Raw genomic sequence first — 25,353 nt, 5'->3', positions numbered from 1 at the left:
TTGCCTCCTGCAACTTTTCAAGCTTCGGATGATTTGTTAGTCACTGTCTGTGCTGTGTTCTGTTTAATACATTTGCAGCAGTTAAATTTTTCTGTGTGTTTTCACAAGACACTTAAAGAATGAAAGCAAGTTTAGGATGCGTGTTCAGAGCCAGGTTTGAAGATTCGTGTGAGTGCTAGCAGCAGGGACAGCTGTTTGCACTCCTTTAGTATCACCACCAGGTCAAAATGCTTGCTTTACAATCTGGATGGACTGGAACACAGTTTGGCTCAGATATTCAGGACACCCAGGATTAAACTCAGGCTGTTTGCTCAGTTTAACGACCTCTGAACTCCTGCATGTCCTCCTGAATCGTCTCTGATGTCTTCCTCTTTCTGTCCTGCCCTGCAGCTCCATTGTCGGTATGCTTTGCCCAACATATCCACTATCCCTCATCTGCACATGTCCAAACCATCTCAGTCTCGGCTCTCTGACTTCATTTCCAAACTGCTCAAACTGTCCCTCTGCTGTACTCATTTCTAATCCCGCGTCTCCGGCCTGTGCTCGAGCTGATGCACACCATCACCACATCAGACAAATTCTGAATCTGTGGTTGAAGTATTGGAAGTGTTGAGAATCCATCATGGTGGTTTATATGCATTCTAAATGTGAGCAAATCGTACCTCAATACCGCCAACATGCTAGTACTTGCTATTGTGTGCATGGCTAGCATGCTAAATGCTCCTTGTAGACTTGTTTAAGTGCTGTTTGCTCAGTGAGAGTTCATACACCGCTGCTGAAACTATTTCAGGTTGACCCCTGTTTGAACTCCTGTGAGAGATATTGGGCAGTGACCTCTAAATGACCTTCACAAACCACTGGTGCACCACAGCAGCAACGAAATCCTCTAATTTACAGCAGAATGATGTGTGAAGTGCACATTTTCACCCTCTGCTGCTTGATGCTGAAGCTCAGCGTGAGGCGACTTTAAAAAAAGAATCAAAACAAATTATGGATTTTAGCTAACAGGACCGAGTGTTAGCAGCACCGCTAACGAGTCCTCTGAGAGCAGAAAAACATGGACGCTGCATTGATTCAATGCTGTCACACATACTGTGTCTCTGTGCATGCAGCCCCTGCTCCACACACACTTAACACGCAATCTAATAAGACAACACACGCGCTGTGAGTCAGACAAACAGAAGGCACGCACACATAAGCAAACACACACACACACACACACAGTGGCAGATAGTGTTGTGTATGCACTGGAGTGGACAGTGAAGCTCTGAGAAGCCACAGAAAGCTTTTACAGTGGTCATGTTTCCTGGAAGGCTCTGGGCTGGCTGTAATGGAGTAAGCAGGGCCCCGCCCCTGAAAAGAACAGTGTAATGACATCCAATCAGGCTCTGTTATTTCTGTTAATGTGTTCCAGGAACATACTGGCACATTTCTGGTTACAGCATCTCTCCAGAATACTGTAGGGTCTTCATTATAGCGCTCTTTGAGGCGACTGCTGTTGTGATTTGGTGCTATATAAATAAACCTGAATCGAACTGAACTGAAGATTGGATCATACTGCTGCAAGCAGAAAACCAATATCTATATTTTTAGATAACTCACAAACTTCCTGTTGTTGATCAGTAAACAGTGAACACCGCATAAGGTTTTGAGTTTAGAAGGATTCGTTTTGAATTTTAGGTTACCTTTGGATTAGGGTTCTGTTATTGTTTCCGGTCGCTTCCCTTGTCATTTGTTACGTCAGCGTCGTAGCGTCTGTGCCTTAGCGCTTTGTAAACACTTTCTGGACTTTGTGATTTTCTGGACTTAAAGAATCATTATTCTTTAAGCATTGAGAATGCTTAATGTTCATTCTTGTTTCCTGAGTCTTGCATTAGGGTTCACAAATGTTTAAGACACGCAGATGGTGTTTGCTGACTGGTGCACTGCTAGAGTTTTAGTTTAGCAAACACTAGACAACATCAGATCCTCAAAAATGAAAGCTTAACATTTGGCTGTCTAAAAAATATTTTTCTGTTCCTGACAAGAGTAATGAAAGGATGTTTCCCTGACAGCTGCAGTGTAATAACTCCAAAGAAAAACAGTATTAATAGCAGTAATAAGCAGGTTATAATACAGATGAACTCAAAATTAGCCTTTACATTGAAAATCCACCACAAGGTCCATGTGGATCTTTGGTACAGTCTGAATGAAGACAGAAGTTGTCAGTGAGCTGCTGGAGGGCTTCAGCTTTCAGCTAAAATCAAGCTTCACTAATGACTTTCAAAGCTGATCTGACATTGAGTCCGCTGGCTCTCAGCTGTCCAAACCAGGGTCCCTGTCCAGTGGAGCAAACACTCTGCAGCCCCCTGTCCACACACAAGATTTTAGCATTTCTAACATTTTGTTATTGTCTGAGATGACTACGGCATTCTCAATTCATTTACTATTTCAAAACCCCCTTGCTCTTATTTGGAAAGATCAGTCACTGCTAATCAGATAGCCTTCCTTATTTTTTTCCTACTTATCCTCCAGATAATCTCACACCAGCTGCGAGATTATCTGCAGGATAAGGATTAACAGGAGAGGTGGCTGATTATATTGCTCAGTTATTTGCCACAGAGTACTTTGATGAATATATGTCAAAGTCTGTCTCCTGTAAATTTACTTTACCTTTATTAACCGGGTACAAATACTGTAAATGAGCGGCCTTTGTGGAGTTTGCATGTTGTCACTGTGCCTGTGTGGGTCTCCCCCAGGTACCTCCCGCCTCCTCCCACAGTCCAAGGTTAGGTTAATTAGTGATGCTAAAATACCTAAATTCAGCATACGTATGCTGTCTTTGGAAATTCCACTTAAGTTGAAAATTTCAGCAGATTTCTTTTGTTTATGTTTAACATTGGAACTAAGATTACTGTCTTATGTACGAAGATGGCAAAAGGAGTTAAGAGAGGGAGAAGAGCTGCTGATAGAGTTTCCAAAACATAATGTAGTTAATAGAATTTATATTGTAATATTTTATCCCAGAGTACTGCGACAGGAAGCGGTACTATTTGCTCAAATGGAGCTCCTTGTGTGATTGCAGCAGGAGTTTGGCTGACGTGTGATTGAGCAGCACCGACACATTGCAGGGTTCAAAGGTTCAGTCTGAATTCAGGACGACTCTGTAAAATCCACATTTCTTGCAGTGAGACTCCACCACCAAAGCCCGGGGCGTTTGGTTGCGACGCAGCAGCCGAAGAATTAGCAACGCTTCACTGAAATGTTTGTCTGTCTAGACCTCAATTTGTGGATGCACTGCTCTGCTTTCCAGCACAGACACCAACACAACAAAAACAACAACACAACAGAGGCGTGCCGAGAGCAGGGGGCGGTGCGTGCTCAACAACACAAGCACCTGCTCTCCTCTTACACATTTCACACTCAGCTGATGGTCACGTCCACAGTGGTGTGTCAGAGAGATGAGCTGTCCAATCAGCTTCTGCTCTCCATGTGCGGCATCACAAGCTGCAGGATCCCAGTGACTGAAACATAAACAACAATATAGCTGAGATTTTGAGTGATCATGTAGCTGGATGCATGAATTATCAATATGTTATTATTCTTTGCTAAAGATAAGGGGTTCTGTCTTTGTTATGATCCCTTTTTATTTTTGCATCATATCTCTTCCTGTCATGTGTGAGTGTTTACCTCTGGATACTTCAGCTGCTCTGGTTGTCTTTTAGGTTTGGTTTAGTTAGCTTGTTTTTTTCTGCCACTGCAGCCATAAGCTTGCAAAAAATACTACATAACATTAACAACTTTGCTTTGCTGTTGGGTCCACTCAGGACTTTCCCCTCTGAACCGTGTCAGGGTGATTAGTTATGTAAATAAAAAGTATTGTTCGGGGTGCTGGTATAGCTCACTGGTTACTCACTGTATGCTGGGAGGCTACAATGTAAAGTATGAGGTGTGTTCTGTGCACCGTTATGCACTGGTGTCACTGGTCCAGCCCACTTATGAGCTAAGACGAGTACGATACCCCAGTTTTAAAAGTTTGTTATCATGAAGACGACAGTTGTAAAGTGTCATAAAAAAGATGAAAAGAAATAAAAAATTGTTGAAGAGTAATTTTTTGATTAAAATATTAAATCAATGCAACAAGAAGACCACCTGATTAGATGTGAACAGGTTTCCATGACAACAGATGAAACAGTGATTAGCTGGGAGCTTGGATGGATGTGGGTTTCAAAGTGGCTTGCAGATGCACAAACGTGGGGACTGCCAGGATAACATGTACATTATTTTCCATAGAGATGTACCGTTTGGATGTGTATCAGCTAAGCTAACAGCTGATGTGGACTGGCATTTTCCCTCCTCTGGACCAACTTTTTTTTATCGTATGTTAAGGTTCAAAATGATTAGAGTTCATGATATTTTGATGGTTTTCTTTATTCTGATTGTGGTGATTTTTATGTTAGAATTTGCTCTGGTGCTTGTTTTTACGTATTAGATGACAATCTTTGTATAACCGCTGCTTCATTATTTAAATCTCTTTCTACAGCAACGATGGAACTGTTGTCATTGCTGTGATCGCAGCAGAGGACGGTGTCGCTATCTCCCTCTCTCTGTGCGTCTCATTGCTATTATCCAGCCTCAGCCAGCCTCTCTTTGCACTTGTGCTCGGGGTCTGAAGAGGCTCTCCAGGGCTCTCAGACAGCATCATGCAGCTTCACTGAGTGCACATGAGGTTGCATTTTTATTTCTTACTGGAAAACTCATCTGTGAGCCAAGCAGGGAAGAAAAACAAGTGTGCTGTCTTACAGTTGTGACTGCAGAGGAACCGTGCAAGCTGATGACAGCAAATGTTCTCAGAGAATTATAGACGATCTAGTGTAACGTCGAGGTGGGAATCACCAGACACCTCACGATACGATATTAAAACAATACTTGACTCTGTCAATATTAGTGTCATTTGTTACATTTTGCAATATGCTGAGTATTTGGACTAAAATATATTGCAATTTATCACCTTTTTTTTTTTTTTACTGCAAATTACATCCTCAAAGTTAAACTGTATCAAAACCTGTTTTATCCAATAAGATAAAGTTACCTCACTTCAGTGTTTTCTTTTTGGTGCCAAATGAGATTATCAAGAACGGCAACATTGTCACTAAAACCAACAAATGTTGCCATAAAACGGAGTCGGTCTGTTATCAGTCTGTGATTGAATGTGGTCAAGCCAGCAATTATACGCAATCTGTTTCTGATAATACAGCAAATACAGTGATAAATCATTGACAATCACATATCTGCTTCCGTCTAAATAGACAGAAATAGAAATTTAACAGAATTTGACATTTAACTATTACATTGCACTTGACAGCCTTCCTGTTCTATAGGAATATAAACCAGAATACAACCAGCTGGCAGCCAGTTGAGTCCCCTCGTGTTGAGCTCATGGACTGAATCATTCAGACTGATGGAAACATTTGTGCTCATTTATAAATTAAACACCAATTATTTGCAAACCTTTTACAATCTTTCCAAGCGTGACTGCAGCCACTTAGAGAAAGGTCGCCTCCTATCATGCGACCTTGCAACCCCGTTATTCGTAGTATCCTGGCGTATTTGAATGTATCTAATCAAATATAAATATATTTTCCCTCAGCCCGTGTTTCGAGTCGTAGAGTTTTTGGGAACTGTTTGCAGTTGCGGATTAATCCATATTTGGAGCTCTTTGGTGAGTAATTCCAACAGCAGAGTGCTGTATGTGGGGCTGAGTCATAGTGAAGCGCGGTGTGCATTCATGGTAATGAAAGAACATGATGTGCCCACGTGCAACCATCATGTTGTCTTCAAGATTTACGGCTCTTCAAATGGAATATCACTTTAGTCTCTATCACAAATTCATTCCAGTGAAAATCTCACCAGAAGACACACCAGAGAGAATAAAAGGCAGATCGCTGCTCCAATGTCAAAATTCTGTGCAAAATTTCTTTCAACTAGTTTATCAGATTGGGAGCAAAACTAATCTCCCGCCTCGTGCAGATTTCCTCTCGTGTTTTTAAACAGTGAGTCTTTAAGATGTAGAACAGGGCCAGCTGGTTCGTTCGGAGCCTTTCCAGCTATTAGACTTGTCCCTCTGTCATCCCTTTGGCGTAAAATATTCCAAAAAACCTGCAGGGCTTTTGAGCATGTGCGTGCCGCGTACTGATGTCACTGTACGTGACGTTCTGGTTGGTTCTAATGTATTCAGTATCTGAAAGAAGCAGTTGCTTGGCTCTGGTGCGGCTCCCCGAGGCCAAAAGAATCCTGAGGGATGCTGCATCGCTCCCACTCCAAATCTGTTTCTGCTTTAGCCAAGTGGCACCGTGTCAGTACAAAAATCACAACACAAACTCGTTTACTTGTGATGTTCCTGCGAGCGCGGAGGCTTTGGAGGATCCTGCTCGAGGAGCTTAGGCTGGCAGAGCTCAAGCCATCTTTTTTAATTCATTTCTCACACACACAGCCCCTCGTGTAATTTCTTTTTAAAGGCTTTATTTCTGTTCCTTCGATAATTTACTGTTGATGTTCTCTCGTTTATTATTGAAACATTTACATACATCAAACATAGTTTTTGAATTTATCCATAAAAAAAAGGCTGTTTCCACTTTTTAGCTGTAGTTCAAAGCATTTAGTTTAAAAGTGAAACAATCTAAAGTAATGATGAGAAGAGTTTACCTTCCTTCCTGTGTTTCTGGACGTAGATGCTGCTGTACTAGAAGAACTCACACTGATCAGCGTTCATCTCAGTGCAACCTGACATCAGCTGATGGCTCAGCACTTCCTGTTTTCCATATGTTGCCGTGTAAGGTTGGGGAGATCCCAGGACAAACCTTTGCCTATAAACTGCTGCAGGAGTGTGTTGGACTGTTAGGTTTGAGCTAATAAAACTCAAAGTTGTGGTTCATGGGGTGATGGCCCCAGCTGACTGTGAAGCTGAAGCTGTTGATGTACCGGCCTGTGAACAATGCTGGCCTCACCTTTGGTCACGAGCTGTGGGTGGTGACAGAAGAAATAGGAGCGCAGATAGCAGTGTTGGTGAGCTTCTCCTGAGAGGTGACTGGGGTCAGCCGTAGACACAGGGTGAGGAGCTTGATCATTCAGGAGGCTCTGAGTAGCTCCTACTGGGAGGAGACCCCAGGCAGACCCGAGGCATGACAGCTGACAGATGAAGTGTCTCGTCTGTCTTAGGAAAGCATCAGAGTCCTCCTGAAAGACCTGGGGGAGGCATCAGGGGAGAGGAAGGTCTGAACACCTCTGCTTAGTCTGCTCCCTGTGGACAAATTAACGGATGGAAGTGCCAATCACAAAAATGGTTCAATAGTCAATGTTTTTAAACACATTGTGATTTGTCGGTATATGCAGATGTTATGTTGTTGTTCTGTATTGTGTCTTTTTGTCATTTCAAAGCGATGAGATGATTCGTTTTTCTCCCCAACAGGAACGACTGGTGTTATCAGTCCTGCCTCGTTTTGTAGTTTTGGAAATGATCAACGACATGACAAATGTAGAGGACGAACACCTCCAGCATCAGTTTCACAGAATCTACATCCACCGCTACGAGAATGTCAGGTGAGGGTCCAACAGCAAAACAGCTGTGTGTGCCCCGATTAAAGACATTTGAGAGTTTTTGCTCTTAAGAACAAAACTGTGACATTTACGTAAAATGTGCAAAATCTGACATCACAGAAAATGTAATCCTCATTCAGTATCATAACTTTTAAGAAGTGAGCTGGATATTAAAGTGACATTTCCGTATTTTATTCAGCATTCTTTTCGCAGATGTTAAAGGCTTCACAAACCTCTCCACGACGCTGTCAGCGCAGGAGCTGGTGCGAATGTTGAATGAACTCTTTGCACGCTTCGACCGCCTCGCACATGTAAGAGCTTCTCATCCCAAATGCATATGTGCATATAATCTGATTTTAGTCTTGAGATTTGAATCAATTCATTTTCCCATTAAAAATATTCGCTCATCTGTGCATTAAAGGATTAATAAATCACATTTCTTTAGAGATACCTCTTAGCAGATCCAGGAACAGTGTGTTCTGGATCAGGTTAATAACCTTTACCTAACAGCTGATTACCTGTCTGTGGTTAACTTTTGATTTACTTTCACTCATCTTATGAACCTCCTCTGAAAATGGCCCAAACAGCAACGCCAGCTTGGCCAACATTTGCAATGTTGTGTGTTGACTCATAGCGTTGACTCAGGGTGCGTCTGGATGCCTCACCTCAGCCACGGGCCGCATCTGTCTGAAAATGAAGCATAAGAATAGACTTTGCAGCTCTTCTTTTTCCACATTGTTTGATTGTGGAGCCCAGAGCTCATCTTTTCTGCGACAGCCTCTCATGGCTGTCGGGACTCATGAAAACTGAATAAAGACGCTCCAGTAGAATAAATATTTATTCAAAACAACACAGTGAATATCTGATTCAACATCCACTGTGTACGACTCAGCTGATATTAGATTGCAGAACATTTCAGACTGTCACGCTTGGCCGGTCGCAATTTCACAGTCAGAGAAGGAATTCAGAGATAACTTGATATGTTTTCTGTGTTTTCCTTTTTTTTCTAATTTCTACTGATCTTTAATTCTTATTTCAGGTATAGTCATTGCTTAGGTTTTCTGCCTTTATGGTTATGGTGTTTGTCTGTTGCAGGAGCATCACTGTCTACGAATAAAGATCCTTGGAGACTGTTACTACTGTGTGTCTGGTCTGCCGGAGCCTAGGCCGGACCACGCCCACTGCTGCGTGGAAATGGGCCTCAGCATGATCAAAACCATCAGGTGCTGTCTTCTTCTACTGTCCTTACTTTTTAACAAAGCTCCTTGTTGTAGGGAAAGGCTTTTACTGCAGCTGTCATCAGTTGTTTATGCCTTTAGTTTCACCTTAAATAGGTGAACAGTAGTTCAGTTGATTTCAGATCAGACCACTTGTTTTCCATCAAAGACTCCTGTGTTGCTTTTACAGTATGTTTTTGGTCAGTCCACTGACTCACTGGAAGCTGGAAGCCATGCATGTCCATGCAATAGATTGATCTTCCCGTCTTACTTTGATTTCTCCAAGGAACACAGTGCCAGAGCTTTTTAATTTATTTTGGCAAAATATATTCTGGTTTCTAATTTCGAGAGTGATCACTGGTTTGCAGATTATGCACTAATATGTTGGATATCAGATTGTTCCCTGTAAAGTCTTTCTTGGATGGCAGGCCTCATGTAGAAATGCTTTTGTTATCTACCATGGAAAGGATCCTGCGATCATCCACCGCTCTAGGTCTGTTTTATGTTGCATCGCTCCTCGGCACGTTCTTCTTTTTCTTGTCTCATCAAGCTTTAAATTTGACGTCTCTTAATGTTGCTGCGATCGCTCTAACGCATTTGTTTTTTGTTCGTAGCCTGAGGATGGCCTGTTTCACTGGCACAGAGAGCTCCTTTAACAACACCCGGGTTCACAGAAACAGCTTACAAATGCAAATGACACACTTGGAATCATCCTCAGCCCTTTTCTCTACTTAATCTATGAAGACATAATAAAAGGAGGAACGCACACCTGTCCATGAGACAGCTTTCGAGTGCTTTGCGCAATTATATTTCAGCCCCTGGAAATAGAGGACTGTACATTAAAAGTGGATCTAATTCCAATATTTTTTAAGAATCTGCACTTTTTGATTGATATAAATAAGCTATAAGTTAGATGTAGTGTTTTAGCTATTTTTTAGCTATTTCCTCCCATTTTATAAATGCTGACTTTTGGCCTGGTCGTGATTTATTATGGGATTGAGAGGTATTAGCATGCAGTGCATCTTGGTCTGCCCTCGATTGCCAGGATACAAAACGCCAAAAATCCTCATACTGACGTTTCACAACAGGATTTTCTCTAACCAGTGAGGGACATGGGTAAATACACCTTTTAAACAGGTGTGTATAAATACACATGTGACTACGAATACATTTTTAAACCTTCTTCTCTGTAACTTTAAAAGGTAAAACATGGTAATAAAAAAAATTACTTTTATTTTGGTGCATCGGTGGTGCAGCGGGAGAGAAACCCTTTTAAATCAAAGTCGAGTTTGTCTGTTTTTGTATGAATAGAGCAAATTCATGGTGCAATGAATTCATTGTAACTGCAGGAATCATCTTAGAAGAATAAATGTCTTTTACCCCGAGGACTGTCCTAGTATCTGTTCTGCTTGGAAAAGCCTCCCTGCAATATTTGCATGCAGCTGTGTTTCAACACAAAATCAGTATCAAATAATGTACATTTGAATTAACAGATGCATTGCTGAAATGCAAGAAAACATGTTCGTAGTGCTTGTATTGTATTTTGCAACACACAACAGGGCTTTATAGATCTTTGTATCAGACTGTGAAATGAGTAGTTCATAGGAAAGGAGAAAGAGTCAGTTCTTCTTTGTCTAAAAGGCTCACAGACGCTGGAGTTTGTGCTTTGATTTATTTTATTTCAGTGATCCTCGGTGCTGCTGTAGCGTTTTAACCCCTTGCATTGATATAAGAGTGAGAGAGAAGAGGACTGATGTTCAGAGGAAAGAGACAGATTAGGGTGGATAAGCTGTGAGATTTGTGCTCAGTATCATCATGTCAAGATGGTGAGCTGTGCACACTTTTTGCTGCGACGCCAATCAGTTTTGCAAAAGCTGGAATAAGAGGAGATGGGTTTGCTTATATTGTCCAAATAAAGCAGGTTTTTACTTGTTTCTGAGGGATTGTAAAGCATAAAGGTGGGACCACATTGTTCCCGACTCGTCCGATAAACAGAGGAAATACTAACCCACTTCCTTAAAAGTTGGAACGCTGTAAAAAGTGAATAAATGAATGCAACGATTTGCTGGACTTTTGGGAGGGGAATAATATTCCACTGTTATCTGAGAGGAATCCAGCTGCTCAGCTGTCCGTGGTCTTATTTGTCATAAATTTCACTTAATGATGTTTCTGTTTGTGAAAGGTCTGGACTGCAGCGAGCCATGAAGCTGTGCTGTTGGAGTAGCTCCAGTGTATGATTTAGCATTGTCTTGTTGAAATGTGCAAGGCCTCTCCTGTGACAGATGCTGTCTGCACGGGCACAACCTGTATGTACCGTTCAGCACTGGTGGTGCCGTTCCACATGTGCAACCACCATACCGTCAGAGTTTCAGGCTTTTGAACTGAGTGCTGATGACGAGCTGGACGTAACTCTTTAGTTAGTTCACGATGTTCTTTCAGCTGTTCGTTTTTGGTACCACTTTACTTTTCCAGCCTCTTTTCCAACTTTTTTGCGACATGGTGCTGAACTAATATATTTAATGTAATAGTGAAATGTCTGAGTATAGGCATATATGTTTTATTGTGAATAGAATATGGGTTTATGAGATTTTTCAAATCATTGCTTTTATTTATGTTTTACACAGAGTCCCAACTTCACAGTCACAGTCGTCAGTAATCAAACACGGTTTTAAACACTGCTGTGTGCAACTACATGTGGTGATATAATCACACAAAGACGATGTTGGTCGAGTCTAATGTTAGCTAAACTTGCACCAGTTTCCTTCTTTCCTCGTATTTGCTAATGCAGATTCTGGTCACACGTTGCTGAACAGATGCATGAAGGCTGAGAGTAAGCTGACAGATTCTAGTACAGCATCTTGTCATACTGGTTTACAACTTCCTGTTACACAGATTGAGGTGTTGGTTACATTTTTGTGAATTTCAAAAATTGTCAGTCCTCATTGTACATTAAAACTAGGAAGACATGTTAAGCCGTTAGCAGTTAAGGCAGTTGAGGTGGGAATGTTCCAAGGTTTCTGTATCTTTAGGCTATTTTAGCACATCCACCGCAGCTCAGCAGGGGAGCACAATCAGGGAGTACTAGTACAAAGAAACCTCACAGAAAAAGTCCAAAGTTACGATGTGAAGCTCTCACATGACACCTGGAGGTCTGAACCAAATGTTTGGGAGGATAGAAACAGGAGGCTCCAAAGACAGTTCAGTCTGCAGAAATTCAGCCGTCTCTCCATGTGTTGATGTTTATCGCCGTCTGTTGTTCTCCCGGTCAAGACTCAACACAAATCTAAAACTAAAAGTTTGTCTGGTTCACCAAACACTGCCAACGTCTTCTTAGATGAATAGTTTGTTCTATCCATCCATCCATGGCTAACAGGTTTTCTGTTACCTAGACGGTTAGATAGAATTTTATTTCGAACATGCAAATATAACTGAAATAACAAGAAAAAAATAAGAAAAAAACTTAAAAACACGTTTTCATGAACATCTCTGTCTACACAATGTCTATGCTCAAAAAGGAGTAGGATGAAGTTTACTCTTTTCCTGTTCCCACCCCCTTATTTCAAATTTCATTACTTACAAATTAATATTTAGAATTCGACATATTGTCACCCTCACGTTACTCAGTCATTAACGATGTAGAGTAGGTGTGTTTACCTCTAAACACTGCTATAGACGAGAAGATGGGATTTTCAAATGAAGGTGCTTACAGCTGAATGCAGGGACAGAAGTGGAGACAGACTGCACTGTTTGTTAGACACAAAAACACACAAGCGAGGATATCTCCTCTGACCTGCTCCTGTTAGCACTAATCAGCTGTTAGTGCTGATTTGAAACATCAGCAGGACGTGTTCACAGAATTACCTGACATATAATAAGGTTTATGCCTACCTGTGTGATACGGCCTGTTTAAGAAGTCTGTGCTCCAGTTTTAGCGAGTGAAATCCTCGTGTGTTATTCGTCTCTGACGTAGCACTAAGTAGCACATCTGTGCATGTCGCCTGTACATCTTATAGATACAGCTTGCTATTAGCCGACAGCCTCTTGTCCAAACATATTTCTAATAAAAAAATTAACACGATGGAGCCGAACCACAAACACAGTTTTAAACCCCTTTCAACATGTAAATTAATCAGAACGGGAGCTATATTGAAATGTATTGATTTTTTTGGTATAGTATTTTTTTTCTTTTCTAAATGTACCTGTATATTGTTTACATGTTTGAAATAAATCACCAATCAAACTGTGGTGTCCAGAAACAAAGGATGGTGTCACAGAGGCTACATCCATTTTTTTTCCATTTAAAATCTGTGATATTTACAAAAACCCTTTAACTGATTAAAAAACAGGAGACCCCCTTACTGCTGCAGACACGAGGACCAATGTGGTGTGTGCGGAAAACTTACAGATTGGGGATGATCAGGACAAAAGTCTGGGAAGAAGCCCTGCTACTTCCAGATGCTACCCACAGATTTCCATTAAAATCTGTTGTCTTAATTATTATTTACTCTACGTCAGCACTCACAGCGCTTTATACACGCATCATTCACCATTTACACAAGCATTTATTTTCTGCCTCTACGTGCTCTCTTAGACGGCAGCATCTCGGGGGTTCGCTATGTTGCCTGAGGATACTTTGGTATCCAGACTAGAGCAGCCAGGGATTGAACTACCAACCTTTTGATTTGTAAGTGATGTGTGTATATGTATGTGTGTATATATATATAGTGTATAATATATTTATTAGGGGTGCAACGATACTCGTGTCGATATTGAACCGTTCGACACAGTGCTTTTGGTTCGGTACGCATATGTACCGAACAATACAAAATTTGTAATTTATTTTATCAACTTTCCTTCTGACGATGCTGTCTGTGTTGAGCGCTCAGTGAATCTGCGTTCGACTACTCCGCCTAGGCTGCACTGTCGAGCGCAGATCCACTGAGCGTTCAACACAGACAGCATCGTCAGAAGGAAGAGCGCAGGGCAAGCTAGCAGACAGAAGTTAAGCTCTCGTTGCAACATGGCAAATTGGACCTCCCCCACCCTCATTCAGATCTGGCGTTTGGAATTATTTTGGTTTTCATGTGACGTATGACCCTGAAGGTAAGCGCGTCATGGACTAAAGTAAAACAGTATGTTGGATGTGCCACGCAATGCTCAATTACATGGGTGGGAACTAGTGTGTTAGTGCAGTTAGCTCGTTAACGTGTTGGCCGTCTAGCCCCATGCACGGGGCGATCAGGGGTAGCACGTTAACGGAGATTTGCCGTGTTGTGGCGTTAACGTCATTTCAACGAGATTAACGCTGACAGCACTAGTGGGAACACAACGAATATGACTATACATTTACGCTGACATCATCCTAGTGCAAAGACAAGTGGAAGCAGACAAAAACAACAAGCATGCTACTAACTTTAGCCGAGTCATTTAGACAGCTGTTAGCACATGATTCTCCTTACGGGGACCTGATATGTTTAATATTGTGGCGAGCTCAGACAAGGAGGAGACGGAGGTATCGTTTGGTCTTGCTTCCCGTGAGCTAGCCAGGGAGCACAGCCGTTTATTGACATCTGCAGAAGAACACTGCTGCTAGCTAACTGCTCAGCGCGGCAACCACATAGCAACAACAACAACAACACACAGGGCGCCCTCTGACCCTGGAAGGACACACCGTCGCAGCGAGAGGGCGTCACCCGTCACTATGGCAACATAAACAAAACATAACTGTACAAACAGAACCCCAAACAGCCCTGACCCGCTACATAGCCCCCACCTAAGGGGTCAGTCGTCCCCGACGACCCCATTACCCCACACAAAGTCCTGCAAATGTCCAGGTGCCTTCTTTTGGCGCACCGGCCGGTCACGGAGGTGTCGTTTGGTCTTGCTTCCCGTGAGCTAGCCAGGGAGCACAGCCGTTTATTGACATCTGCAGAAGAACACTGCCGCTAGCTAAATGCTCAGCGCGACAACCGCACAGCAACAACAAAAACAACACACAGGGCGCCCTCTGACCCCGGAAGGACACACCGTCGCAGCGAGAGGGCGTCACCCGTCACTATGGCAACATAAACAAAACATAACTGTACAAACAGAACCCCGAACAGCCCTGACCCGCTACAATATGCTGCTGAGAATATAGCCCAGAAGAAGCGGATAGTATAGCTTTTATTTTGGAAAGAGCCATTTCTCTGTAATAAACTCTCTTTTCCAAAGATGAGTGATTCCTCAATCAGATACAGGGCTCGCAAAATCGCTAGCCCGACGTCCTGGGGCTAGCGATTTTTCCAGTCGGGCTACCAAAATCTATCTCTTCCCTGCCCGTCGGGCTATTGTAGGAAGGAAAAATATATGTCAATGCTTTTGCATTCTTTCGGAAATGTAGCTGGGTAATTATGTCATTGGCATCGGTGAGCCACTGTCAATATGTGACATATTGAAATCGCGTTTGAATTTTGCGCTTGTTTTTTGCTTTCACTTTGCAATCGTGCGAACTGTGTATAGAGAGCGACAGCACTGATCTGTGAGTGATGATAATTTGTGCACCAATTCCTCTGACATCGTCTTATCAATCGTTAGCTTACTATGCAAACATGACAATATTATACTTTAATGTATAATATTGTAAAGGAAACAAAACAGGAAACAAAACGTCAATCAAAAAATTGCTCTCTTTTTTTATTCGGGCTACTTACATTTATTTTGGGCTACCAAAAACTGAAGAGTCCCTGCCCGAAGGGCTACCAGGGATTTTGAAATTTTGAGAGCCCTGAGAGATATTTATTTTTTTAATTACTTTTGTTTCAGCAACATTAAATTTAAAAACTGTACTTTTGAGTTAAAATATATATTTATAATTTTAATGAATGACAAATTAAAAAGGCATGAACGTTTTTTTTGTATCGAAAAAATATCGAACCGTGACACCAAAGTATCGAACCGAACCGTGAATTTTGTGTATCGTTGCACCCCTAATATATATATATATATATATATATATATATATATGGAAAGAACTTCCCGGCAGAGTCAACACAGTATCACAGCATCTTCATTCTCCTCCTCCTCTTCGTCGTTAGCTGCAGGTTGTTTGTTAATTTCTACTCCAGGTGTCGTCTAGCAGTTGACTGACTTTAACCACCTGTCACAAACACCCAGGATGCCTTTCACCTCACATTCATTGCGGCTCTTATGAAGCATGAAATAACGCCAGGAGGGAGGAAGAGGCGTGACAGGCCTGTCTGCTCCTCGGAGGCTGTTATCAGCTGCACTCTGTCCTGCTTTTATTGTGTTTCAGGGAAAAATAAAGTACGAAATGAGAAAGTAATTTATTAACAGGTGCGACGAGTCTACAGAAACAGTTTTACCTCTTTTGTTGAAGTGCCACAGATATGCCTGAACTCTTTTGTGTTCATTTCTTGGTGGACTTGAACGGTGTTTGCCTGGCAGCATTATCTGTCTCCGTGTTCTGTGTTTCTTTAGTTTCACCAAAGGTCAGTTTCATGTATATTAATCTGCTGAATTAATGCCGTCAGTGTTTTTCACAGTACGACCCAAAGTGACCCCTGAAATATTTTTAAATTAATGCCAGACGTGTCCCCCTGAAGTCAATTAGATCAGCTTTTTTAAACTCAAATATACATACCTGCGTGTGTTTATTCACAGCCTCACAACGCTTTATTTTCATTGTATTTTCATGCTCATGTAAGTGGTCCAGTCCACTTACACAACACATTATATATTACTTTGTATTCTGAAACAGTTAAACATGTTTCAGGTAACTTTTGAAACGTATTTCTGGGAGTATTTGAATGGACTGTGATTGTAAATGGATCTGGGAGTGACTACATGCCTGGTGTGCAGTCAGGGGAAGCCCAAAACATTGTTGAGGGGTGTCAACATTTTTTATATGGGGGACAAATTCTGGGATAAGATTTGTTGGTTCATCTAAATTCACAGAGCAAATCTTTTAATTTTGTAATTTTTTAAAATTCAAGCTATGTACAGTACGGTACATCAGCTACGTCAACAAAGCTAAATCACACGCTGGCATCATCTGTCAGTGGTTTTATATATAATAACACAATAAAAATAATCTGGTCCTCACCAGGTCTGATAATATCACCTGAGATGAACAGTAACACACGACAGATTTCACCATCTAATTATTCATATAAGCCAGAATGCAGAAACAGTGCATGAGCTCACAGCATGATTCAGCATCTTCTAGAACAGGGGTGGGCAATTCCAGGCCCCGAGGGCCGGTGTCCTGCAGGTTTTAGATCTCACCTTGGGTCAACACACCTGAATCACATGATTAGTTCATTACCAGGCCTCTGGAGAACTTCAGGACATGTTGAGGACCTAATTTAGCCATTTGAATCAGCTGTGTTGGTTCAAGGACACATCTAAAACCTGCAGGGACACCGGCCCTCGAGGCCTGGAGTTGCCCACCCCTGTTCTAGAAGCATTTTTAGCATTAATAGCTGTATGACTGTATCAGTCTCTCACATCGTTGTGGAGGATTTTTTGACGTAACTTCTTTTCATTGAGTTTAGTTAAACTCTCTCAACAGCGTGTCACAGCATTTCAGTCAGATTGAGGTCTTTGAGTGGAGCATTGCAACACCTTGGTTCGTTTCTTTTTCAGCCACTCTGCTGTAGATTTGTAGATGTGCTGCTTTTCTTGTGATCTTTGCAGTTTGAGACCGATGGCATTTAACTCTAGGGGCTGTGGCGTGCCAAGGTCCTGTTGTTGCAAAACAAGTCCTAAACGTCAGCCCTCCACCACCATGCTGACCGTTGGTATGGGGTGTTTGGTTAGTTTTAAATGTTGTGCTTTACATTATGGATAAACTTCTCCATTTTGGTCTTGTTCTTCCAGAGCACAAACCTTTACAAACCTAAGACTTCCATGTTCTTTTTTCCCGTTCTTTGGGATTTATTGCCGCTGTCAGTAAACCCTGTAATGGCACAAAGCAAAGCTGTACAGCTCTTCTCTTCTCTTTCCACTGTATTAACAAACATGGAGTGGCTAGCCAGTCAGTTGCAACCTCGGTCTGTTGTTTGTTCGTTCTTCTTGCCAAAAATCGGCTAGTTTTCTCCGTTTTTTCTCAGTACATTACTTTAGCGCCGTAGTCCTGATTTATATAAGAGTACTATGCCAAAAATTAACCGCATTTTTCCCGCTTTCTTCCAGATACGTGAGATCACGGACGAAACACGACATCGACATGCGCATTGGGATCCACTCCGGCTCGGTACTGTGCGGCGTGCTGGGACTCAGGAAGTGGCAGTTCGATGTCTGGTCCTGGGATGTGGACATCGCCAACAAGCTGGAGTCTGGAGGCATCCCAGGGTGAGGAAACGGAAGGAATTTTCTGTGGCTGTTTTTATCTCCAGTTGGATTATTGGCAGTGGACAGACGGAAAATTCACTCAGATAAAACATGGCTCCAGAGAAAGCAAACGGATGTTTGGTAAAGATATGTCACGGCCAGAGCCGAGCAGGAGATGCGATTATGCTGAGTCCCTCGGTCATTTATTTTTATCCACCCTCATATAGTTTTTAAAAGGATAGTTTAGTGGCATAATATGGGAATTTTTTAATCTTCACGTTCCTGTTGTTCCTGTTTGACCTTAAAAGGCAGATTATTTCTCTAAGTACTGATTTAACATTTCCTGCAAGCATCTTTTCCCATAAACTTCTATATAATCTGACTCGTTTTTTCACCCGTCACCTCGTGCTGCAAATTAGAACGGAAGCAAATTTGTATGTCTAGGTCTGTATGTATACATATGTCTGTATGTATCTTCTCCTTAACAGGTGGGCCAATCGAGCTCGAGCATCATCACGTATATAGTGATTATTAACATCTATATGTATTAAAAAAGCATTTATTATAAATCCCAGCTCTTTTGATTTTTCACATTCATCACCCTCCTGTGAATGTGATGTTACATTCTACATTAGTGTTTGTTTCATGTCACGTTCATGTTTGTCGCCCATATGTTATGTAATGTTCATCAAATGTGTATCTGAGGTGGAATTTTGTTCCAGTCATCACTAAATGCATCTCCGCTGGTTGCTGAGCCAAGTGCTTGCTCACAGGTGTGATCTGATCATTGGGATTTTCTCTGTGTTACTGTAGGTGTTGACCTCACAATATAAAAAAGATCCTCAAGAAAAAATCAGTACCTGGTGAAGAAAGTGAAACATTGAACAGCAAATGTTTTTCACAGGAATTATTTATGTCATGGATTCACTTCAGTTCAAATGAATTCTAGTCAAAGCAGTCATCTCAGAGTACATGTAAGGGGAAGATCCTGCAATTTTAGCAAGAGAACTCCAATGAGCTGCTCTTGATGTGATGGTGGGAAAGAAGATTTCTAATAGGATGAGGCTCAGGGAGGGGCAGCTTTGATTGGCTGGGTGGGTGAAGGGAAAGAGAAAATGAATAGAGAGACCACAAATAACACACACACTAAAACACAAAGTACAGGAAACAGAAGACAAAAGCAAGACAAAGCCAGAACTGAATCATGGATTTACATCTAATCAGCGACATGATTACATTGTATCTATGGATACTTCTTTCCCTTTGGGCATGATGTTTATATATATATATATATATTGCCATTTTTTATCTTTACTGGATAGTAAGTGCAGGCATTAAGTGGGGAGAGAGCAAGCACGAAGCAAAGGACTGTGGGTCAGACTTGAACCCAGACCACTGTGGCCTGTGGTTACCTTCTCACCCACTGAGCTAAAGTGGCAAAAGATGTTTTAAATATGTATGTTTTTTCTCCATTTCAGGAGGATCCACATCTCTAAGGCAGCTCTGGATTGTTTAAACGGTGACTACGAGGTGGAGGAAGGCCACGGGAAAGACCGCAACGACTTCCTTCGCCGCCACAACATCGAGACGTACCTGATAAAGCAGCCCGAGGAGAGTCTGCTCTCCCTGCCGGAGGACATCATGAAGGAGGCGGCCAGCTCGGCCGACCGTCGAGCCAGCAGCGCTACCTTTAACGAGGCCTCGTGGAGCCCCGAGCTCCCCTTTGACAACATCGTGGGGAAGGAGAACGTAAGTCCCGCCACTGCTTGTAATTCAGGTCATGATGTATGCACTTTATCACCCTGCCAGAGAATGTCTGTCTTTGCAGCAAACTTCTTCTGCAGTGATGATTAAACTGTTATCTTTATTTCTACGTTCGGGGGAGGGGAATGAATTTTATCTGCTCGTTAGCTAATGACATAATGACCCCATTTCTGGGTTCAAATGTTTCCTTATGATGAATGGGAGTCTCGTCTCTTTAATATTCTCCAGTGCTCCGTTTTTTTTTAAACTGGCACAAGCCCACCAGACCTATTTAATTGCCATTCTCAGCCTGGTTTCTTCTCAGCCTGGTAGGACCCAGGTGCTGCTAATTAAATGCCCTTAATTAATTGATCATCAGCAAGTGTAAGCACCTCTATAAAAGCAGTTTGTTGGTCTGGAGCATTCAGGCACGTGCAAACATTACAGCACGAGTGAAAATCCTCGCAAATTCATCCCATAGTCAGATCATGCAATGCTCAGAGACATGCACAAACCCGAGTTTTTTCTTTCTTTTCCTGTCATACAATATTACATTCATGACAGTACAATTAGAAAAGATTGAACAAATATGGCTTGTTTGGAAGTGGAGACGTTTGGCCATAGCACTTCATACAGCACAGACGGTCAGCGCGGCGCTGCAGGGGTATTGATTTGGGCTTGGCCCAAACTGAGTCAACAGGACAATGATCCCGAGCACAGCAGCAATGGCTGAAAAAGAAAATGTTGCCAAGGTCCAGCCAAAGTCCGGACCTCAAGAGAGCTGTGCAAAAATGAAGTGATGCTGCAAAGAAGAGTGGGACAGATTTTATCCACAGAAACTGATCATTTGATCAAGTTATTATCAATAAAGGTTGTTGATTAACCTATTTAATCATATGGCGTGCCTAGTTTTTCGCAGGACTCCACGTCATATCAAAACGGTACATAAGCTAATCCTTGACAAGTTTTCCAGCGATGTTAGATTCAACGTTAGAGCAGCGACTTTGTAAATCCTCGTTTCATCGACGCCTGAATGCTAAACTTTACTGTAACACCTGTTAGAACAACCACACTGATCTTTTTATTGGAGCTAAACAAATTTGGACTGTTTTCAATTGTCTGTGCTTGTTTTCGTTTTGGAACTGAAGCATTTGGACCCAGAAATGAGTGAAGATGCCAGTCGAAGCAAGTAGATGGGAGGAAATAAACTTCTGTTTCATTTTTCCTGATGATATTTGGACGACTAGAATATTCTTGGCCAGCTTGTTTGCTTTAACTGAGTTTCACTGCAGGATGAAGTTTTTTGTCACGGCGGGCGTTTTTTAATTTATTTATTTGTTTTTTGTTTACAGTGCATGGGATCTTCTCAGTTGTTTCGCCTGTTTGTTGGTTGCTTTGTCCTTTTTGGGGGGTTTTGTTTTCCTGGGAGCGAGTGGACAGCTTTCTGCAGAGAAAATGTGTTACTGTGGTAACGCATCACTGCGCGCCAGCCTTCTTTTTATTTTTTATTTTCGGATGACGAGCTTGTGATTGTGTGGCCCATTTTAAACATCCTCCTCATTTCTTCTTCATTTGCCTGCCTGTGACAACAAACCAGCCCCCGGAGGGGTTTTGTGTTTTGTCTAAGACGGTTGAATTTGGAGAGAGTGATTGAAGGTTGAGCTTGTTTCACATTTTCTTTCTTTTTTTTGTTGAACAATGTGGAAGGGAGAGGGAGAAAAACTAACAGCTGATGGATGTTTGTGACAGTTTCAAATGGTGTTCAGAGAGTTTCCTGTCAGCAAATATCTGAAAATATGTTAGAAAAATGTCCTTAAAACATCAGACACAGGCTGATGAATGCATCATCGTTTGTTTTTTTACAGTATCATTTAATGCAGTTTTCTCTGTTTGCACCGTTCACAGATCCTTTTGCCTCTATAAGGAGCTAACACACCGGTTAGATATATAGTCATAGACTGAGGAAGAGAGGCGTGCAACTGCAATGAAACAACATGATGGAGCTGTAAAGTCTGATTGTTGTGTCTTGTGAGCACTGTTGGGCATTTACCTTGCAGTATAAAGCCACCTTGAGGTGACTGTTGTTGTGATTTGTGCTGCATTAATGAGCTTGAATTGAATTAAAGGCAGGATTACGTGTTGTGTGCTGCCAGGTTCATGGGCGAAGGCGAGGCTGTGTGGTTTGGGTAAATTGTGAAGATCTTTTTAAAGGAAACTTCTTAATCTGCTCTTGAGTTGCCATCTTCAGGTCTTTGAAAGACGTTTATGCAAGAAAAAAATGAAAGATTTGTTATTTATCTTTTCTTTTAGAAGATTGTGCTGTTTGAGCTATGTTGCATTGTGTTGCATTAGTATGCCTGAGTAAGGCTACCAAATGTTGAGGGCATTACATGGACTACGTTGCATATGAAAATGGTGTGATACCTTTTTGATGAGTTAAGTACCAGCGTGACCTGCACTGAAACCGAGACGACTCCGCTCCTGTGCTGCTTTAATTGTTGCGACATCATTGGGCTGCTTTTCTCTTTCTCTCGGTGTTTTGCGCTCTGCAGTGATTTGAATCAGGCCTAATTAACCATCAGCTTAACTGAGCTCTCTCCTAAATGAGGTTTTAAAAACACCCCAGATATTTTATGCTGAATGCATGTGCTGTCTATATCCAATATTACTGATACTTGAGAGCAGAGATGTCTTTGAAAAGTAAACCTGGAATGCTTCGACGACAGGGTCATAAAGTCTCGTCTTTTAATGACTGACAGACACAACAGCGCTCAGCTGTAAACGACTAAAGAGGTGTTGTTGTCACCCTGCTGGGTGGGTGGCGTGGACACCCCGGTTTGTGGTTACTTGAGAACGAGCCAACGTAGGATTTTGAAATTACACCACAGGTGCAGCTACTAAAAGTCTCAGATGAGTTAGAATCTCTGTGACCTCGACCTCAGGGTCAAGGTCAGTTTTCCAAAACTCCTGTGAATGTGATAGTCCTGAAGGAAGTGTTATCATAGGTGCATCTACTGGGAGGCTGATGGGTAACACTGGTGACCATGCTTGGAGTCTTTCATGATGTGCATGATGTTATTAGGGGGGAGGTTTCAATTTCTGGGAAAAGACGGTAAAAAAGATATTTGCAGCTGAAGCAGTGTGTGTCCGTTTCACAGCCTCACCTACACCAGCAGCATCCTTTGTTTTGTCCTCTTTACAGTTCTGCACACTGGAGTAATATTGGGAGGGGGGAGGCAACTCTAAACAGTGGCGTCTTCTGCTCATGCATGACTCTTTTTTTTTTATTCTCAGTCCTGATCCATGGCCTATGTTGTCTGAAAGGATCATAAGCAGGACAATCTGCCTTAAAGTGGAGATTTCAGATTTTTGTATATGACGTGATGGAGAAATGAAAAATTCAGAGCTCTTCTGTGTTGCATTTGAGCTTCACGTGAAAGGTAAAGTAAAAGCGGTGATTAGTGAGCATGAGCATTTCAGCGTTGTGAAACTTGAGCTGTTGGATTTCGTTCTGGCCTTCATCTTGGAGGAGGAGGTGCAGTTACTCTGATGTCTCCTTAGCTTTGAAGTTTACATTTTCTTCACATTTCGTATGTATTTTTTTGTGTATCAGTTTGTGTAACCACTGCTGACTGAGCTGCTGCCCATCTTTGAAGGCTGAAATATTTAAACTTCATTCAGTTCATTTTATGTCCTCGTCTGTGTTTTATCTTTTTCTTTGTTCTTGTAATTGGAAAGGTTCTGCAGAGTTTCCTTGTAAACACATTTTATTTAGTTACTTCCAGGTGTCTGCTGTATCACAGTAAATGAATGTGAGCTTGTTTTGCTGTATTACACCTGACAGTGTGTTAGTGTTAATGTAGATGAGGGTGCTCGGTCTCTGCAGCAGATTAAACTCTGACCGTTGTCTTACGCATACTTGGACGTATCTGCTGTCCTCCCACAAACAAAGACATGTCATCGTGCATGATGATGGGAGGGGGATTAAGAGTGCATTCTCAGGCCACATTAGCATTCCCAGATTGCTTTGATCGGACGAGCTTTTTGTGTCCAGCGCTGCTGGCCGACACCCAGCACCACAAACATGCCGCTTGGCGAGGACTCGTTGTTCCTCCATCACAAAGTGAATGGCGCCTTCCTACAGCTTCTGCTCCAGGCCGTCGAGCTTCACGTTTCATCAGGATAACTGGAGAAGGCGAACAGTTAGCCAAACAGTTAGCTTAAGATTTCATGTTAAACACATCACCAAGCCATTTCAAAACCCTGCAGAGACAATAGAGATAATGAGGACTTAATTTAGCATCGAACTTGAAACATTTAAAAGACATTTATAGAAGTAGGCTGTCGACCGCGTGTGATGCATCAGTGTCTGTGTTTTCTCCTTCGTCTCTTTTAGTTTCTTCCTGTTTGGCTTCCTTTGTTTTTATTTACTGCAATTGTTCTCTTCCCTCCTTTGTTATTTGTCTGATTTTCTCTGTGCTGTGTACTCCAAACGTGGTTTTGCTCTATGTCGTCGTTTTCCTTGTTGGATAGAAAATAGACTTCTTTTCCTGTCCTCCTTCTCTCTTCCCAAATGGTCGCAGCAGATGGCCCCGCCCCTCCCAGAGCCTGGTTCTGACTGAGGTTTCTTCCTGCTAAAAGGGAGTTTTTCCTTCCCACTGTCGCCAAAGTGCTTGCTCATCATATGATTGTTGGGTCTAGCTTACAATCTAAAGCATCTTGAGGCGACTGTTGTTGTGATTTGGGGCTGTATAAATAAAATTAAATTGAGTTGAATAGACTGATTAAAGTTCCCGTGTGCTTGTCTGGCTGGCTGTGATTGAGTGCACTCAAGAACGTTAAACACAAACTTGACAATTTCCTTGTGATTTCATGGACATTCAGGTCATAAATTATACATTACAATTATTATAATACATACTATTATAAATCATATGTATTTAAAAGTCCAGTCACAACAGATTGCAGTCTAACACTGTATATTCTACACGTTTTTATGAATACAGCGCTGTTACAACATGCGATGGTAATGCCATATTTTCGCTCCTTATGTGAACAGTGAAATGTGTCTCCGCTCTCAGCGTGTGCCAAATGTGCAGAGCTGCAGTTTGATTGTTTCATCTCCTGCAGCTCCGAGCTGACAGCAAACTCTGCAAACTCGCCTCCTGTGTATACGAGGCTGAATGCAGCAGGAGTTTACAGCGTCTGATGTAAGCGTGTGTTTGGATGCAGAGGAATGGTTTTTCTGAAAAGTGCCACTTGGTTTTTTTTTTTTCTTCTGGCACAATGAAAGCCTGTTAGAGAAGTCAATTCAAACAGTGGCTCTTTGCATATCAAAGGCTCCTCGGAGGAGTTTCAAAGCATCTCTTTAAAAAAAAACACTTTTATTTTCTGTTGCGTCGCTTTCCTTGGAGCTCGAGTTCTCACTGCTGGTTTTCTGTGACCCCCGTCCTTCACTCCTATTGGTCTGATTTGGCTGGCACGA

General features: G+C 42.0%; 1 protein-coding gene across 2 annotated transcripts in view; it reads left to right on the top strand.

The window, feature by feature from the left end:
* The window catches only part of adcy8 (adenylate cyclase 8 (brain)), a 124,855-nt gene that overhangs the window by 43,486 nt on the left and 56,016 nt on the right, over nt 1-25,353 (top strand). For both annotated transcript variants that reach the window (XM_040049308.1, XM_040049309.1), the window contains exons 3-7: nt 7,448-7,578; nt 7,775-7,886; nt 8,671-8,798; nt 17,988-18,146; nt 19,604-19,874. In XM_040049308.1, the coding sequence (XP_039905242.1) occupies nt 7,448-7,578; nt 7,775-7,886; nt 8,671-8,798; nt 17,988-18,146; nt 19,604-19,874 (801 nt within the window). The remainder of the gene's footprint in view (nt 1-7,447; nt 7,579-7,774; nt 7,887-8,670; nt 8,799-17,987; nt 18,147-19,603; nt 19,875-25,353) is intronic.

The sequence above is a fragment of the Simochromis diagramma genome, unplaced genomic scaffold (genome assembly GCF_900408965.1).
Source record: "Simochromis diagramma unplaced genomic scaffold, fSimDia1.1 OVJJ01000355.1, whole genome shotgun sequence".
Taxonomy (NCBI): domain Eukaryota; kingdom Metazoa; phylum Chordata; class Actinopteri; order Cichliformes; family Cichlidae; genus Simochromis; species Simochromis diagramma.
Note: the sequence above shows the minus strand (reverse complement) of the source record. Positions and strands in the feature narration are given on the sequence as shown.